This window comes from Emys orbicularis, chromosome 4 (assembly GCF_028017835.1).
Source record: "Emys orbicularis isolate rEmyOrb1 chromosome 4, rEmyOrb1.hap1, whole genome shotgun sequence".
Classification (NCBI taxonomy): Eukaryota; Metazoa; Chordata; order Testudines; family Emydidae; genus Emys; species Emys orbicularis.
In genome coordinates, this window is record NC_088686.1 from 114,673,777 (window position 1) to 114,693,117 (window position 19,341).

The 19,341-nt window shown below is 42.0% G+C and overlaps 1 protein-coding gene across 1 annotated transcript in view; it reads left to right on the plus strand.

The window, feature by feature from the left end:
* Positions 1-3,624, plus strand: part of LOC135877798 (mucin-5AC-like) — a 50,521-nt gene extending 46,897 nt beyond the window's left edge. Inside the window, exons 42-47 of the mRNA XM_065403349.1 lie at positions 436-558; positions 663-761; positions 1,260-1,388; positions 1,842-1,893; positions 2,355-2,466; positions 3,408-3,624. Of these exons, the coding sequence (XP_065259421.1) occupies positions 436-558; positions 663-761; positions 1,260-1,388; positions 1,842-1,893; positions 2,355-2,466; positions 3,408-3,624 (732 nt within the window). The remainder of the gene's footprint in view (positions 1-435; positions 559-662; positions 762-1,259; positions 1,389-1,841; positions 1,894-2,354; positions 2,467-3,407) is intronic.
* The last annotated feature ends 15,717 nt before the right edge of the window (positions 3,625-19,341 follow it).

Sequence of the window (19,341 nt, forward strand, 5' to 3'; positions counted from 1 at the left end):
AGATGACTGCTTCACCAGCTCTGAAAACAATTCATAATGGAAAGCTTCTTTTGCGACAAGTGGTGTATTGATGAGTTTGCAAAATACTGAGGCGGCTCAAACCAGTCTTACGTAGTACCCAAACTCAGCATGTTCTTTTGACCTTTCTTGGTACATTCTTGCCATCTCTTTACTAGCCTAAGTATTTTGCATAAGTTCAATTAGCTTGTTCCTATACATGCTTTTTGCACTGGCCCCACATTTTCATATATTATGTGCAACATAGTTGCTTTATGCTGTCCATTGGGTAACTCAATTTCACTTGTGTATCAGCATCTTTTATGTTCACAAAATTGCTTTAAATTATCTCCATACGTTATGAGGTAACATACAGTAGATCTCCTTAAAATAATGAGATTTTCTCATACTGAATGTTCTCTCTTTGGCTTCTCCCAGCCTGGAATGTCTGTTCCAATGGACTCTTGTAAGACGTGTACCTGCAGTTCTGAAGTAGATCCAGTCTCCAACAGAAACCTTCTGCAATGTGAGCTGGTCCGCTGTGACACCACTTGCCCCCTGGTGAGTTCCATTTTTTATTTCACCTCCCCGTTAGTTTCTAAACTGGTGAAAATGGAAGTCTCCCTTATTGACTCAATGTATTTTCTCTCCCACTTCTTGAACAGGGTTATGAATACATGATGAAAGATGGAGAGTGCTGCGGAGAGTGTGTCCAGGTGGCTTGCACAATCAAGCTGACTAACAACACTGTCCAGGTGCTCAAGGTAACTATTTCCTTTGATTCTCATTACACTTGGTTTTAGCCCACAACAGGGGATAAGTGTTGACAAAAGCAAGGGACAGCTCTCAACCAACTTATGTCCATTTTTAGTTACAGCAGGGTATTTTCTACATTTATTCTAGCTGGACACACATTTGAATAACTAAATCACATATTTAGGTGCTCAAATGGACTGGGGGGTGGTGGGGGAGGGAATATCCATTTTAGGCATCTAACTACAGACCTGAGAGTGTAGGTCTAGGATTTAGCCTTAGGCTCCCCACCTAGGCAGTGAAGTTTGAAAATTAGGCTCCCCGTGTTTAGTGTTTCAGAGGAAGTTAAGAGGGTACAGATGAGTTCCTTCTAGGTGAGAGCATGAAATTGCTCATCAGAAAATCCTACACCAGGCTTTGTCAGAGTAATCACACTATACTTATCATAATTACATCTTGATCACATCAGAAAAGCAATAATGCTAAATTTGTTTTATTCCCAATGTCAGCCGGGTGATATCTGGAAGCCTGAAGATAATCCATGCAGCTATTACAAATGTGAAAAAACTGAAGATCAGCTTGTTTCAGTCACTGTTCTGAGAACATGTCCTGCCTTTGACCCAGAGGACTGCAAGCCTGTAAGTTTCAATCAGTCCTTTATTGTTTGCTATTTGTTGAGTGCTACTACACAGAACAAGGGACAAAGGATACAAGACAAGACAAGACAACATGGAACCAGTATCTCTAGTTATTAATGGCTCCCACTGTGTAAACAGCCATTTATCAGGAATGGTTTGAGAGTGAACTTAATCTTGTCACAGTGTCAATTGTAATGGACAATCCCTCCAAAACAGCCCTGTCCTCCCACTTAATAGTCTGCTACCTCTTATTTTTGGATATGTGGATTCAAGAACTACATGGAACCAAGCTGGCAAGATAGCCTTCCTGGTCCACCAGCCATGGTTTCATTCAATATCCACTGCACAGCCCACCACCTGTTAATGGTAAAAATGCTAGCCAGTGCTAGAAAGCTCTTGACTTGTCATTCATACACTAATTCTGAATGCTCTCTCTTTGTTCCTGCACTGAAGGATGAAGTACAGCTGACTCCTGATGGCTGCTGCAAAACCTGTACCTCTGAATGTAAGTAAAGCTATTTTCTGATGTTCTGCTGCCAATAGATTCTGTATAATTATAATATTTCTAACTTTTTTTGCGTGGGATGGGGAAGTAGAAGTTTCCTCCAGGATCCCCACACAGGTTTTCTTTAGTTCTCATTGTCAAGAGCCCCACGTTACACTGACTGGTCCTTCCAAAGAAAAAGAGCAAACATGGTTGTTTGACAGTGTCAAGATACTCCCCATCTCATCCAAGATCTGTTTATACTGCCTCAGCAGTGCTCTCTGCTACCAATGACCTAAGGTTGAAAGATTAAGACTGGGACTTAAACTCAAATACCCAACTAAATTACTTGTGTGTTTCCTACCTATAGCATGAATCCTGCATAATCAAACATCTTCCTCTCAGAACAGCTTTAAGCATTCGCTTAGCTGTGAATATGAAGAGACGTGAAGCGTTTCTATTTATTTTTTCCTCTTTCTTAGTAACAAGATGCAAAGTTTACAAGAACTCAACTGTGATCCGCCACAATGAATGTGAATCTTCTGAGCCTATTGAACTGACGTACTGTGAGGGTGTTTGTGCCAGCTCCTCAGTGTAAGTGGCAGCGAGTACATTATATCCTCTCCTTGTATCTATTTCTCTTTGTGGCCTCTTTTCATCCAACTGCTCAAGTGGTATTGAGCATGGACTCACCTATGACCTTTCAATTAATTTAATATACACTTGAAAAGCAAGGGTTTCCATTGAGTGTGATGGCTTGTACATCTGAAGTGTGTGTCAGTATTTGGGGGAGCGGGAGAGTGCTTACTCTATACCACAGCAGTTATCTCCCATCACTTTGCCTGACACACAATATAACATGACGGTCCCAATGTCAAACAACCAGACTCACAGAGGTAAAAACCTTGTTCAAGTCACAAAGCAGAGTATTGAGTATCTGACAGCAAAGCACCCATTGGAACAACAGTGAGGAAGATGCACACTGGGGTTCTGATTTTCCTCTGACTTACATTCATTGCCATCAGTAGAGTCACACCTGATATATTGCTGTGGCTAAAGAGAATCAGATCCTGCATTCATAAATAAGCCATTACGGCTATTTAGCAAATAGAGTACATCATATATAAATTGGCCCATCCTTCCTATCAGTTGTTCTTTAGACCACCTTGATTTCTCTCTCTGTCTCATACATGCTCAGAACTAACTGCCATTAAATGATGATGAAAGCCAGTGGAGAGACTAGAAAACTCAGACTAACACCACAAAATTTGATCTTTCCTGTTTATATTGAGCTACACACACACACACACACACACACACACACACACACACACGATTGAAAGCTGGAAATAATGGGCCCAATCTTGCTTCTATTAAAATGAAAGGCAGTTTTGCCACAGAGCACAGTGGGCGCAGGAACAGGCCCTCTATCAAATAGATACGTTTTTTTAAAGTGTGCAATATTTAGCAGAGTGTGTGCTATATGAAGACTTTTACAGAGGGGTATAATTTCTTTTCTTTATCTGGTGGGGCAGGTATTCCTTTGAAACACAGCAGATGCAACACAAGTGTACCTGCTGCCAGGAACTCAAGAGCCACAAGAGAGAGGTGACGCTGACATGCAGCAATGGAACAAGCATGAATTATGACTATGTCTATGTGGAACAGTGCCAATGCATGACTGCGTGCATTCCAGAAACCACAACCACACAACAGTTCCAAAAGGAAGAAGAGCAGAAAAAAACAATATGATCATAGGAAAAAAGAACCCAAGAGGTCTAAAGCAGTTAAAATCAAAAGCAACATAGATAAAATAACCTGTGCACCGGCTTAAAACTCTGTTTCTTACTTATTTCAGCTTCCACTATCACCATTTTTCACTTCTTAAATATGAGAATATTCAGGAGCCAAATAACTAAGTCTTCATATGTATTTTTATTTCTAAACAATACAACTTTTGAGGGGGAAAGGATAAACAAAATTATAACTTGCATTGTTAGAGTCGTGAGTTAATCCAAAAATTACTTTCCTTTACCATTTCCCCTGTGAAGTTTGGAGACCATTTAGTTCTATTCTTTTCACCTATTTCTTTTTTTAGTATTCTCATTGTTTCAATGGGTCACCCATTATGGTTATTTGTGTGCACGTGTATATCTAAAAACAACTGAAGACCCCTGACAAATATCCTGTTTACATCATGGGAATTCGCAATTATTCCAGTCAACCGTTTACAACATTAATGTTTTAGCAAGAAGTAGTAGGATGACTCTTTAAAACAAAAATAATGGTGATGGTGAGCTAATGTTTTACGTAAAAAACTGAATTTTATAGTTACATTGCACTGTCCTTTGCTATTTATTTGTGAGTAGAGAAATAATTTTATTGGGGGGGGTTTCACTGTCTATGGATTTAAGGTTTTGTATGGGGTTAACATGTAATCTTTTCCCGTTCATTTTGTTCTTACATGATTAATAAAACTTTCAGCATTTTCAATTTTGGTGACTTTGCTGTTTTCACTTGCTGAAACCTAGCCTGACCATGTATCTGATCACTTTGGCTGCAATGTGTCTAGCTGCTCCACTCAGGAGGGTTCATGCCTCAGATAACTACAAATCCACTCCTTAGTTGCACTTGGGCAGGGAGGCAAGTCCTTTGTGAAAACCCTTCTCAAGGGCAGCATACTCCCTGCACACAGCCGGCCAGCTCTGTTGATTGGCATGTAGGTTGGGCAGAGCTCTGGTTTTGTTCCCTCCCAGTCCACCAGCTCCTGAGATGGAGGGGCAGCATACAGGGCCTCAGCCCCTGCTTTCCACATGCCTGGAGCTGTGATTTAGAAGGTGTTACTGCAGCCCTGCAGGATTGGGAGAACCTGACTCTCTGCTACTCTCCTGCATTACCATGTTAGACCAGGGAACAATCTAGCTCCTGAGAATTAACTGCTGCTCCTTATCATTGATACAGTAATGACATATTTAGACATCTTTACATGTCTGAAGGATTTTTAAATATTTTTTTCTCTCTTAACAACAAAATGTTTATGAATGGTGAAGAGTGCATTGTTGGTTTTTAAAGATATAAAATGCTATTTAGGATCCCAAACATATTGGTAACTTAAAATGTACAGCTAGCTCCATAGTTTACAACTAAATGCAGCATTTCCAACTCATTTTCTTCCTTCACTTACCTGCCAAATCTTGACTTCCAAGGACTTACACCAGGGAAGAATTTGGCTGCATTTCCCCTCAACAGTTCTTAATATTTGCCTGCACTGTTTTGGGTGGCTGCTGTATCAGCAGCTGTTACAGCTTACACACAGAAGCCTAAACTAAGGATTTTGCAGGAAAGTAAAGGCAGAACTGACTTTTCAAATAATCGTATTCAGTTACAAATTTTAAACACATATAAGCAGAGGGCCAAATTCAGACCCTGAATAAGGTCAATAGCATTATATCCTTTGGCCCATAGAGTATTAACGATATGGGATCTCGTGTAATATTTTTTTTCCTGGGGGGGAGGAATTAAATTCTTCAGTTTATGGTCACAAAATTTTATACTGACAGTTTCTTGAGATAAATCAAGGTTACTTAACCGAAAAATTGCAAATACATTGGGAGAGAAAGTATCTCGAATGTGTCACTAAAGAAGTTTAAACTCCTAAGTGTATGTCTGTAATGTAATCTGGAATAGTACTTGAGCTCCACTCTATCTTAAGAGAGGCGTTATAGAGATGATGTCTTGACCCTATGCTATTTAGCATTTAGGATGTTGATAAATTGGAGAGGGTTCAGTGCCAAAAGAGTGATTAAAGGATTCGAAAACATGCCTTACAGGGATAGAATTCCTTGAGCCTATCTCTCTAGTTTAATAGAGCAGGTGATGGGCTCTTCAATCTAGCAAAGAAAGGTATAACACGATCCAATGGCTGGAAGTTGAAACCAGACAAATTCAGACCGGAAGTAAGGTGTAAATTTTTAGCAGTGAGAGTAATTAACCATTGGAACAATTTACTAACTTTTAGTGGATTCTCCATCATAGCAATTTTTAAATCTGAACTGGATATTTTTCTAAAGACATGCTCTAGGAATTATTTTGGGGACGCTCTATGGCATGTGGTATACAGGAGGTTGGACTTGATGATTACAATGGTTCTGGCCTCAGAATCTGTGAATACATAGAACCATTCCTCCATATAGCCTGAACTCAGACCTAATTCGCTGGCCACTGTCACCCCTACTTCTCCTCCAATATTACTGCTTCCTGGATTTCTTCTTTCAGTTGATTACTTGTGGCTTTTCTAAGTTTCTAATTTCCCTAGGTCCCAGCTGTTTTATTTCTCTGACCTTAACAATTACATATTGAGCTGCATTGGGTAGCCCTACAAAAAACTGTGAAACACATAATATCTACTACAAGGTGCCTTTACTATTTACAAGTTTTCTCAGTAATAAAGAGGAGTAAACAACAAATAAACCCATTACATAAATGATCCACAACACAGTGCAATCACAATATAAACAAGTGGCTTAATAATTAGGTTTTCTAATAACTCCTTAAATGGCTACAAATAATTACCCCAAATGGTTGAATTCCCAGGTGATTTGCCTGGATAAGGTAAGTAGAGATACATCAGAGCATTAACACTTGGATCCAAATTACCACCCCAGCCTCATCCGCTATCCTTCACCACACCTATATACAAAGTTAGGAAGATTTGGGATCCAAGGTTTCACTTCAAGCCTATCTCCACTTACACGGATCCCTTTGACCTAAACCAAGCCCCCTTAATCAGCTACCATAGACATTAGGCTTAAAACTCAGAAATTGCTGTTCTACTAATTCATATTTTTAACAAGCTCAAGTAACTTTCTCTATACAAACCAACAAGGAAGCTTTTGCAGTGTCTCCCTAATAACAGGGTGAGTCTCCAGCCCAGAAGTGAAGTCAGTCCTCAAGGTAAGCTTAAAAAGAAGGGTCCCAACAGAAGTGACTCTCTATCCAAAGTTAGAGGGGGACCAGTAAGCTCCCACACCCGAATAACCCTCTATTTCTTCCCCACAAGAAAAGAAGCAGCCATAAAAAGTGCTAGCCCAAGGGGTTCATCTAACAAATCTCATCCTATTTCTATACTATTAGTGTACGAAATAGGATTAACCCGCCTCAGCGGTTCTCAAACTTCATTGCACCGCGACCTCCTTCTGACAACAAAAATTACTACACGACCCCGGACGGAGCCAGAGCTGGAGCCCTACTGCCCCAGGCTGAAGCCTTTGGGGTCAGCTTCAGCCTGGGGTGGCAGGATTCAGGCTTCAGCTTCAGCGCTGGCCCTGGTGACCCTATTAAAATGGGGTCCAGATGCACAGTTTGAGAGCCGCTGGGTTGGTAGTGTAAGTGGCTGCTTGTCCACGAAGAATGTTACTGAGATCAGTTCCCCCAAACTACAAACAATAGAGATTATGGTAGAAATAAAGCAAAATATGTGAACAGTTCTAGCAGTGGCTTGATTTTTAGTGGTGCTGAGCAAACTCAGCTCCCATTGAAGTCCATGGAAACTGCAGGCGCTTATCACCTTTAAAAATTGGGCCAAAAGTTTGGGTGTTTTTGTGAAACTATTTGGTCCCCTACATTCTGATTATTTACTCATGTGCTCACCAGTTACAAAGCCTGCAAAACAGGTTATCTGGTTTGTTGGCTTCACTTACAATTATTTTAGCCACTTTATAAAATGTCCTGTTCAGTACTTACACTTCAAACGTTGCTCAGCTGCCCTCTAGTGATGATTAGGTGTTTCAGTCAACAGAGTACTGTATTCCTATGAGACCATCCAATACAAATTTTAGTACAGGTGAAATTTATTTACTCACTAATCTCATGGGGGGAGGGTTTGAAATCCTACAGTACATGCAATACAAAATTTAAATACAATAGACAAAGGGAGACTGGATGGCTCAAGGGATTGATAATGAAATATAGATCTTATTGCCTTTGTCACTATTGAAAAGTATTTTTTATTTTACAGGGTCCAAAGTGTGGTGGGTGGTTACTCAACTTGGGTTAGTAGTGACCAAAGCTAATTGCTGTCAGTTGGCTGCTCAGTGGCATGTGAAATGAATTTGATTATCTCAGTGCAGTCCTCAGTGGACATGTTGCGACATCATTAAAAAAAACACAACTGGCAACACTGTAGTGCCAGCTGTGGTGGGTTTTGTGCTGTAGACATCTGAACATTGGGAGATAGATCGAGATCATCAAAATTGTACTGATTTCTTTAATTAGTAAATGTCAATATTTTTATGGCAAGTCCTCTATCTAGTATACTTGCTCGTTGCCTCAGCCAGGAGACCAAAGATTACATGGGCATAGGGACCAATTACCTTCTTGAGGTATGAACCGGAACTCCCTACTTGTCTGTGAAGTACCTAATACACTTTTTAATATAAATAATGACTTAAAAAAATTAAAAAGAACTGATGGAAAGAGGGACACAGGCTCCTTTCCCCCCAAAACCTAACAAGTGAAAAAACTAGTCCTTGCATTTCCTAATTAAGGAGTTTCCACACTCTTCCCCAGCTAAATTGAGAGTCCGGGATAGAGGGGAAAGCTGCTAGAGCTGATCAGGAAATGTTGATTCCTCAAATCCAAAGTGTTTCACAGAAAGGTATCTTGTTTGACAAACTTCCAAAGAACTGCAGCAGGTTTCCATTGAAAATCTGCCTGATTGGCTGCTGGGACCCCAGGGATTCCAGGGTCTGCAACTCTAGGGCAGCCCTGCCATACAGACTGCCCTATGACCAGGGAGCTCAGGGCTTCTAGACTTTCAGGCCAGCTGGCTCTGCAGACTGCCTGACTCCCATAGTCTCGAAGACAGCTGTCCAAAATGTCTGGCAGCCTGGGGAACCAGCTGGCCTAGGAGTCTGGAAGCTGTGGGAGGCCTGGCCCTGGTACAGTCTGTATGGCAGGCCTGCCTGGAAGCCACAGAACCTGGAATCTCTTGGGTCTCCGGCCCCAGGACAGACCACACAGTGCGGTCTCCCGAGAGCTGTGGACCCTGGAAGCCCTGTCAGTGTCAGTCAGATGGTGGGCAGTACAAAACTGACAAGAATCACGTTAATTACAGTCAGGAGCTGCTGGAGTCATGGAGAACAAATTTTGTTTTGGAAAGACCATGTGTTGGTGTTTCCAAAACGAAAATTTGACAGAATTTCCAGCTTGTGGGAATTTTTCCACAAACTGGAATATCTGAGATTAGGCCAGTTGTAAAAACTACAATCTCTCAGAAACAATTGCTACAGACTGATCACTACAAAAGATCAATAGCTAGGAATCTCTAAGAAAGAGTGAGAATCTGAGACACAGATCTATCAATAACGGCATAAAAATAACATGAAGATATAAACTTGTGGTTGACAAAGTGATCATTGTTTTTTGCTAAGACACCATATATATCCAGCTACCATGTCTCCTTTTAATCTAGTTAATCAGAAGAAGAAACCTAACTCTTGAAGTACAGTTAAACAAATACACCGCTACCTCGATATAACGCGACCCGATATAACACGAATTCGGATATAACGCGGTAAAGCAGTGCTCCGGGGGGGCAGGGCTGCGCACTCCGGTGGATCAAAGCAAATTCAATATAACGCTGTTTCACCTATAACGCGGTAAGATTTTTTGGCTCCCGAGGACAGCTTTATATCGAGGTAGAGGTGTGCTATATATTTCTCAGTCTCATGGCAAAATTATTGAAAACATTAATTGTGTATTCATGCTATAAATCAATGCAGTTACAGACTAGTGAGGATACTGCATTTGAAAAATGAACAGTAGTATGTCAGATAAAATCAGCACTGGACAACTTTGCTAACAGTTGTTGCAATATACTAGATACATTTAGAAAATGTGCACTTTGACCTTCCAAAAAGATGAGCTGATGTCCTGATATTTCATTAGGAACCGTCCATGAGTGGCACTTGTCTACAAAAGAAAATAGGGTGTTAGGATGTTTATCTAATCAAATTGCTAAATACAAGTGCTTTGGGGTACTGTTATTAGGAATGGCCATGTTGTAAAATATGCACATATATGCTTCTATTACCCAGTTGGGTACAGTTTATTGGTCTCCCTGCACAAGGTTTGTTTTGCCTGTTCCTTTATGTAAACAAATCTGTAAGCTGTCTCTTAATATGGTCTCAAGTGTTTATCCAAAAACAGCTGCCTACTTTACAGCAAATTTACAGTTGTTATGAGTTCCTTATCTAAACAATCCATTGAAAATGTCAAGGCTAATTTTTTCTCTTTTGTAAACCTCTGTGTTTACTTGCTGAATTGTAGCGCTTATGAATGTGAGAGAAGCTAGTGCTACTGAACAAAGGGAGGCAGTGTGTGGGGGTGGGGTGTTTGCACAGTGTTTTCCCACAGCTCATTGCAATCCTGATGTGCTGCATGTCTCATTGTGCCCGCCTCGGCTTCTCCTGAATAGGCGCTGTCAATCATACCCAACTTGCTGGTGGTTTGGGAAGTCATAGACTAACCAAATTAGTTTCATTTTGAACAGAAGATGGAACCAATCCCCCCTAAACACTAAGGATATATGGGTCTGAATTTTAAAGCTTGGGCTCACTCTCTATTTTTCAATCTTCCCCCAGTCGCCCTCCCCCCCCCTTTTTTTGGAAAAAATTAACGTAAACAGGCAGCATTTGATGCCAAGAGAAATATATTGTTGTCCTCCCCTCCCTCCCACTCCTGCTCCCCCTTCTCTCTCTTTCCCCTTTATCATTCATTCTCATTTTTCCCCTCAGTTTGCCTATCAATAAATTCAGGGTTTTGCTATCCTGCCTCCTTTTGATACTGAATTGATAGTACTCAAGACAGTTCCTTCTATTGGGGATTAATCTGAATCCCCCTTTGGTCACAGAATTCCACTCAGCACCACTTTCTTCACTAGGATGTGGTGGCTGTTTCCTATGGTAAGAATTTTTTGTCCATTTGCTTGAATGGAAGATGATCATGGCTAAGGGTTCTACTAGATACATTTGTTCACCTCTTTTACCCTCCCCCTCTCTCCCTGTGCAAAGGTGTGTGGGATTTTTATATTGTCAGTTTTACTGTCATACAAGTGTTTTTCATGGTGGAATGTCAATCTGATGAGACAGGTATATGGCTACGTAAGGCCATGTTATGATGCTATGGGACTAATTCTGTCACCACTTGCCCTGTAACCGTGGCTGCTTTGATGCTGTGCACCTGCACCTTTGGGTCAGAGCCCTGATATCAGCAACATGCTCACAGTACAATGGCCTCACCGTGGCTTCCACCAGCCGGGTTACTCATTTCAGAGCGACACCAACAGCCTTTCCAGTCCTGTATCTCCCCAAAACCATCTCCCCTCCAGTGTCCAGTCCCTCTCACTGGATATTCACACTGAAGTTAAGTTCACTGCCTCCAAAGAGACAGAATACACCAGCCTGTTACTTTAGCTGAGGACTTCACCCTTCAGTTTAATACACAGCACTGAGTTGGTTTTGTAATAAAGAAAGAGTAAGTTTATTAAGGAAAAACAGATTTAAGTGCTTTCAAGCAAGAGTGAAAGAGATATGAAAGAGTTACAAAGCAAAACTAACATGCTTTCTAGTGTCTAAAACTTCATTCTAGAAAGTTATAGCTTTGCCTAAACATAGTTTCTTACTTACACCAAGTTGTTAGCATTCTCCGGCATGACTGGCTGTACTAGCCAGAATCCAACCCTCACAGAATCAAAGTTCTTTGTTCCTGCAGGAGATGGATGTCAAAATGGCTTTTTGCTTCTGCTTATATTTCCTAAAATTCATTGTTTTGTCCCCTAGAGTCAGGCTGATCTCCTGCTGTTCTCCCCTTCCTGTTGGCTTTCCATCCCCCTGCTGATTTATATGTAAATGGGGCTTCTGTTTTGATTCCATAATGCTTAATTTACACTGGAGAGAGGTAGACAGCTATCTTCCCTCTGTCTGCAAAAAAACTGTTTCTCCGTTTGTTTGGTCACAGATTTTAAAGCATAATATAAATAAGTATCCATAATTCCTCCTATAGTGTTAACACAAACATTTCACAATGATACCAATCAACAATGTGTCACCCGCTTTAATAAAAGACCTTACTCAATACACTTTTATAGTATGGTAATATTGTATACAATCAATTGATTCAACTGCTTATTCTTTGGGCTTCAGAAATCCTGTTCCCTTCCTGGGATGGCTATATCCAGATCGTCACACATTTCTACTCAGGGGAAATTTATAAAAATAATCCTCACAGGTGCTAGCCCTGATGTAGGGTCCCTAATGTAGAGGAGACACTGGCAGATTTTAGCATTTTTACCACTCTGATAGTTAAACCAGATGAAAAGGAGGTTTGACACTGTGGTAAAATATATCTGGCCACAGATGCCTTGTCTTCAATAGAGCTCCCGTCAGTACTAACACCAGACAACTGATGTTAGTAGTGGTGGGAATATCTTTATACATTTCCACAGCCCTGACAAAGCTTAAGTTTCAAATGACAGACAAGCCTGAACCAAAATTTCAAATAAAAAAGTTGGTCAGGAAAGTTTGGATGTATAACTTCGGCTTGTCTCCATTTAAAAACAAAATGAAACTCAGAACACATGCATGGAGATTCAGGGTAATTTTTCTGCTTTCAGTATTTAGTTATCCTTTTTTTAAAAATAGTTTGCTATTTTTCTAAGAGATTTTTAAAAGGAGAAAACAAGACTGATATTCCAAACAAACTCATAATATATCTTCTTATAGTTGATTTCTATTCTTTTTCAATCAGATTGATTACATAGAGCAGAGCATTGGCCGTCCATGTCTGGAAGACAGGGATGGTAACTTTATTCTCTCTGCTGTATTCTAGATTATTTTAAAACTTTTTAAAAAACATTATTTTGTGCCAACAGAGAACAAGCTAAACTGCCTTGTGAAAAGCCCCTTCACCATTCTGCAAGGTATTCCAACCAGAAGCCCCCAGAACAGACAATCCGTCAAGTTTTCTGTAGCTCCATGTGAGACATTTCTCGCTAGTGAGAAAATGTCACTGAGCCCCACTCTCCAAGACCCTGGTCATTGGGAGCCATGCCAGGGAGACAGGAGCATACCTCAGAAGAAAGGGGTGCACTGAGAAAATCAGAGGTGTTGGGGGAGTAAATAGAGGCTGAGTGTACTGGAATAGGCAGCAGCTCCTGGGAGAAAGTTGCTATGGAAGAGAGTCTAGAAGAGGAGCTGTTGGTGTCTGGAGGAAGGAGAAGAGAATCAGATAAATCCTGGAAAGGTGGAGAGGGGAGCCTGGGGCAACCAGGGCAAGGATGTGAGGGGAGAGCTGTAGGAGCCTCTAAGGGGTGTTTGGGGGAGAAAGGAACCTGGGGCAGTGCAGCCAGGGGGCAGGAGGATAGAAGGGAGCTTGGGGCAACAGGGGCTAATAGTTTTACTCAGATCACTACAGCATATCAGCACAGCCACATGAGATAAAAGCAAAGCAGGGAGTAACCATCTTGAGCAAAAAAATTACTGGCTTATGCTAGTCTGTTAGACCCTTAATGTTATTTTTGTGTATTGTTTTAAAAATCAGTGTATAATTAATAGCTGGAAGTGTTCTTTTCTGTCTGTATGAAACACACAGTCAGATTTTTAACAGGGTGGACATTTCCATTAAGATACCTAGAGGTGTCCCCTTTTAGACACTTGGCCCAGCCTCTTCTTCAGTCAAACAAAACAAAATATCTGTTTTGAAGGAAGGTGCAAAGGATACACAATCCCAAATTAACCAATCCTGCAGTCTTTAGTCCACTGACAAATATAAGAATATACTCTGAAGAGGGAAAAGAAAGAAAGACAGAAAATTTTGTGGGCTAAATTCATGCCTGAGGCAAGCACATTAGCTTCAGTGAATGCTGGCCCTTTATAATAGGCACAGGGTGAGAGACAGTTGATCATAAACTTTTCAATCAGATTATTTAGTGAGAAACGGCTTCTAGGGAGACAAAGGGTGTTGAATTCAATATGCTTCATATGGTCAGTTTATCTCCCTCCCCTCATTGCTGTGTGGAAAGAACAATCCACAGCGATTCCTAGGGCAGGGCTACACTACAGCCTAATTCAATATAATTTAAGTCGTTCAGGGGTATGAAAAAGCTCCCCCCCTTGCCCCGTAGAGCGACACAAGTTTTGCGCTGTCCACACTAGCGCTATGTCGGTGGGAGACGCTCTTCTGCCAACATAGCTTCTTGCCAAGGTGGAGTAATTATGCCAACATGAGAGCTCTCTGTGCCAGTGTAGCGCTGTCGGGTAGACTTGGCCCTAGTTCCAAAGCTCTGTGACCATGTAAAGAAGCAGCATGCATGGGGTTTATTGCAACATAAGGGAGACCCTGTGTCCCAACAGGAGAGATTCATCAAACCAGTTCCCAAAGAGAGGCAAGCCTAGGCAGCTCTGGAACTTTCAACCCCAGCCTCTGCTCAACTGGAGGCTCCTACCTCCCGAATGTGCCCCACACAGCAGCCCATAAGCAACAAGAGGCCTTCCCCCAAACTTACTTTACCGGCAGAAGAGTGCATGCAGGGCAAGGAGGGGTTCTCAAGTCTCTGTGTCACGTTGCATGTAGCACCCACATTGCCTCCTGCTCGCGTTGGCTGGAGCTGGTTCTATGCCCCTCCTTGTTTCCCTGCCACCTGGAGGAGCTGAACCACAGCAAGGAGGAGCCCAGTCACCAGCACCACTGGCCACTGATCATCTCACAGCATCAGCTCCCCCATAGTGTGGCCCTCCTCCAGCCCCAGGCAGGCACGATCCTCAGCAGCAATCAGGCCAAATTTAAGCAGTCCTGTGTTGCTACGCAGCAGGCAGACTGACCAAGTACCCTGGTATTTTAATGCCGGGGATAACATTATTAATTCGGCCCCTGAGAATTTTTTGGAGTTAAATGGAAGTGTCCCTGACATACCAGGTACTTGGTCAGTCTGGTCTCCAGTGCTACATACAGAGATAAAATCACCTCACTACTCCACTGTATACACCCAAGGACCAAATTCACCCTTTTTGCCATAGCGTTGCACTTGGAGCTCCTGTGGAGTTGCTAGTCAAGTGTGCTGTACTCCCCTACATTTTATGTTCCCCAAAAAGCAGAGCACTACCTGGTACATTGCAAGTATTTCATAGGTTCTCAGAGCATCATGAAATTCCTCCATTGTAGCTCTCCCCTTAAGTGCTCCTCTACAGTTGCCCTTTACGCAACACATACTCAAAGTATAGGAGTTATTTTTAAGCATAACATACCTAACCATCACACACAAAAATTCACTTCCTTTTCCACCCATCGAGGGATGGATAGTCTCCTTTAAATTCCTTTTTAATAATATGTGCACATCATCTTCTCACAAAGAGGACATCTTTTATTTTAAGATTCTTCCTTAGTTATCAGAGGGGTAGCCGTGTAAGTCTGGATCTGTAAAAAGCAACAGAGAGTCCTGTGGCACCTTAAAGACAGACAGGCTCTGCTCCCGGACAGAGACTCCGGGTGCCCTGAAAGGCGAGCGGGGGGGGGGGGGCAGCAAATCGGGGCCAGGGGACACTCAGGGAAGGCGTGGGGGGGCTGCAGGTGGGGCCGGGGGGGACACATGGCCCCAAGTATTGCTGGAGCTGGGCCCCTGGCTCTGAATATTGCTGGTGCCCGAGCACCACCTGGATCAGCTTTTAGGCGCCCCCAACCACTAGGCGCCCTAAGCGTCTGCCTAGTTTGCCTAAATGGTTGCACCGGCCCTGTCTGTTGCCCATCTTTACTAAAATATTGGATTTGATGTGGGGGAAGAAATCATACAGGGGAACCCATGGAATCAATAACAAACTCTACTAATTTTCTCTTTAGCAGAGATTGCATAATCACATAACTAAAATGAAGTATTTCTTTTCCTTAAAGGCAGAGATTAGAGCTGGTTAGAATTATTCAACCATTTTATTTTATGGAAAAGTATAGTTTTGGCAAAAACAAAATATTTCACAAAATGTTTGATTAAGATAAAGTTTTTTATTTTTCCATCAAAGAATTCAAAAGGAAAATGTTTTTTCACTTCAAATATTTCATCCATAATCCAACTTTTTCTACAAATATTTCAAACAAATCATTTTGTTTGAAAATTTTCAAAGAAATTAGACTTTTTTTAAACTAATTTGAGGAGAGAAAGACCAAAACTAAATCCACAAATCCAATATCCTAGAAAATTTAAGATTTATATCTCAGAATCCATCCTGAGGTTTGCCTATATCTAGACAACACCCTTTCTCCTAAATCAGGTACAGGGAAAGACCAAACTGGGTTTTAGGTCGTGCCCAGCAGGAAGGGATTCAGGTTCACCCCAATGTAAGTTTCATTTTTCTCTCTCATTCCCTCCTATATCATAGCACAAATGAGCACTCATTTAAAATATAAAAGCAATATCAAAGAAACAAAGATGCTGTGTTCTGATGTCTTGTATCAGAGCAACAGTGTGGGTGTTTTTATGCAGATACAGTCACAATGCATTCCTTATGCTCATGCTACTTGCAGACAACCGCCTGTGTTGCTACACTAAATTAATTAAGCTCCCCCGATTTTCCCAGCTGCTATGGGTATTTTGGGTATGGCTATTTTGTCTGCTGAAACAAGGTCATAGAAATGTGTCTTCAGTTTGAAAACATGCCACTGGCACTCACACTGAGCTGAATTGTTTCTGATGTGCACTGAATATAACAGAGGCATGAAAGTGAGACAATGTGTTTTTGTTTTAATTTCTGCAGGATCATATACACGCAGCAACAAGGCTCCCTCCTGACCTTACAGGACCTATATCACATGCGTAAGCCCTGAGGTCTGCCAGGAGGTACTTAGCTTTTTTGCTTCCATGCTGTGCGACTATGTCAAAGCCCTGAAAAGCAACATAAATCATCCTTCCTTTTTCTCTAAAGTAAAATGCGCCCCACAGAGAAGCTAGCAGGGGAAATGTTTAACTGACTTTCTACATTATGAGCTGTTTCAAACAATGGAGTAAAAATGACAAGCATTTAAAACTAAATTTCAAGTTACTCCCACAGGATTTCATTGTCAAAGAAGATTTATCACCATGATTTTGGCACCAGCATGCTGAGTGTTTTTGAGATATGCACCCATGGTTTTATCATTTGGAGATGGACTGTTTAGGATTAATAAGAATAGTATCTGCAGTTCCAGTAGCGAGGATAAAAATTACAAGGGTTATCAATCCTCATGCTTCAGGGCATTAGCTGATTCCTAAATTCAGTTGGCAGAACATCCTCCACCAGCATGGGGAAAAAAATCACACACAAGTACATTATGGAGTTTTTTCACCCATGTCAAAGTCATCCGCTATAGACCACTGGCCAAGGCAGGATAACAGACAAGACAAACTTTTGGCCTGTTCCTGTCTTGCAATTCTTTTCTTTCTATGTTAGGAAGATTCAAAACTGATGTTAAAATACCTAACTAGATCCAATACCTGTACACATCCAGGCAACTTGACCCACCTGATAGCCAAAAGATGCAGCTTGAAGAAGATAAATGGTAAGAGATCTACAAATTTTAAATATCCACTAATTCACACCCTCTACAGCACTTGAACCGCAATATCCAATAGAGAGCCTGATTCAAATCCCACTGAAATCAATAGAAAGATTACCATGGCCTTTGGATCAGATTTATAGCCCCTTATCTGTTTTCCCATTGCGCTTCACTCTTTATATATATATATATATATATAAAATAAATGAATTGTTTAAATAGCTCTAAACAGAATTTTAAAAAGTTCTGTGCGTGAATGAACCGTGCATAGACAAAGATGCTATGAAAACTCTCTCTCTCTTTTTTTTTTTAAACATGATGGCAAGGTGTTAATGTAATGGATTCTGGCAATGTGTTTGGTTGTTGTGTTGGGGCTCCCCACTTAATTGATTTCAGGTCTCTTCATTTGATAAAATATTTGTTGATTTAAAAGGTGTTCGTCTACACTACCTTATTGGTCAGCATCAAGTCGTAGGTGCTTTGGCTGCAAAATATTTAAAAGCCTAGTTTATAGCATTTCACAACATAATTAATAAAAACAGGCTTTGTTTGGAGTGGGTGGGGAAGGTTATGTTTGTTTGCTTTTAATTTTAAATCAAAGGGGTTCAATACAACGACAAGGAAAAGGAGTGATTGATTACTAAATAATTTCTCTTGCGTTTAACATTATTTGTAAGTTGTTGGGGGGTTTAGAAAGGATTTTTCTTTTTTTTAAATCTGACATTCATCCTCTAAAATACAGATGCGCAATGGGTACTGGATATCCAATGTGAAGAACACTAGTACAATCTCTTACTCTAGTCAGCAACTGTTGTCAAGAAAACTCTTCAATCTCCAGAATGCAGAATGAGAAGGTTGCTCACCCTCAGGGCCAGCTCTAGGATTTTTGCCACCCGAAGCAAAAAAAACTTTTGGCCACCCCCCCCTTTTTTTTTGTGCCCCCCCAACCCCGCCCCAACTCCACCCCTTCCGAACACCTTCCCCAAATCCCCAGCCCCACCTCCTCCCCCGGGCATGCCGCATTCCCCCCCCATTGCTTCCTGCGGGCCCCCCACGACCTCCTGCCCTAACTCACCTCCACTCCACCTGCTCCCCCGGGCACGCCGCCGCTCCGCTTCTCCCCCCTCCCTCTCAGGCGAGGGAGGGGGGAGAAGCAGAGCAGCAGCGAGTTCAGGGGAACAGGTGGTGCGGAGGTGAGCTAGGGTGTGGGGACGCAGGAAGTAACGGGGAGTAGAGGAACCGCTCCCCACTCCAGCTCACCTCCGCTCCACCACCGCCGCCTCCCCCGAGCACCCCGCCACTCCGCTTCTCCACCCTCCCAGCCTTGCTGCGTGAAACAGCTGCTTCCCGCGTGGCAAGCCTGGGAGGGAGGGGGGAGAAGCGGAGCGGCGGCGGCGCATTCAGGGGAGCAGGCGGAGGCGAGCTGGGGCGGTGGGGGCACTTTTTCCCCATGCCCCAGTCAGCGCCTATGATGGCCAGCGCCAGAATGCCGCCCCTAGAAATGTACCGCCCCAAGCACCTGCTTGTTTTGCTGGTGCCTGGAGCCGGCCCTGCTCACCCTGTGCAGTAACTGAGGTTCTTCGAGATGGTTGTTGCAGGCGCAGGGATGCAGATTCATCTAAAATGGAGCACCCACAAGGACACACCTCAAAGAAGGATCAGTTTTAAAATGCTGTACATAGCTACTGTTGCCATAAAACTTCAAATGAACATTTTTGAATTTGTGTAGCCAGAGTTTGGCATTTAAAGCCATATTTAGGCACCTAAAAAAAATTTAAAGATATATAGATTCTCAGATGTGCTGAGCACCTGCATTTTCCACTGACTTCACTGGGATTTGTGGGTACTCAGCACTTCTGAAAAACAAGACCACTTTTAATTAGGTAAGAATTA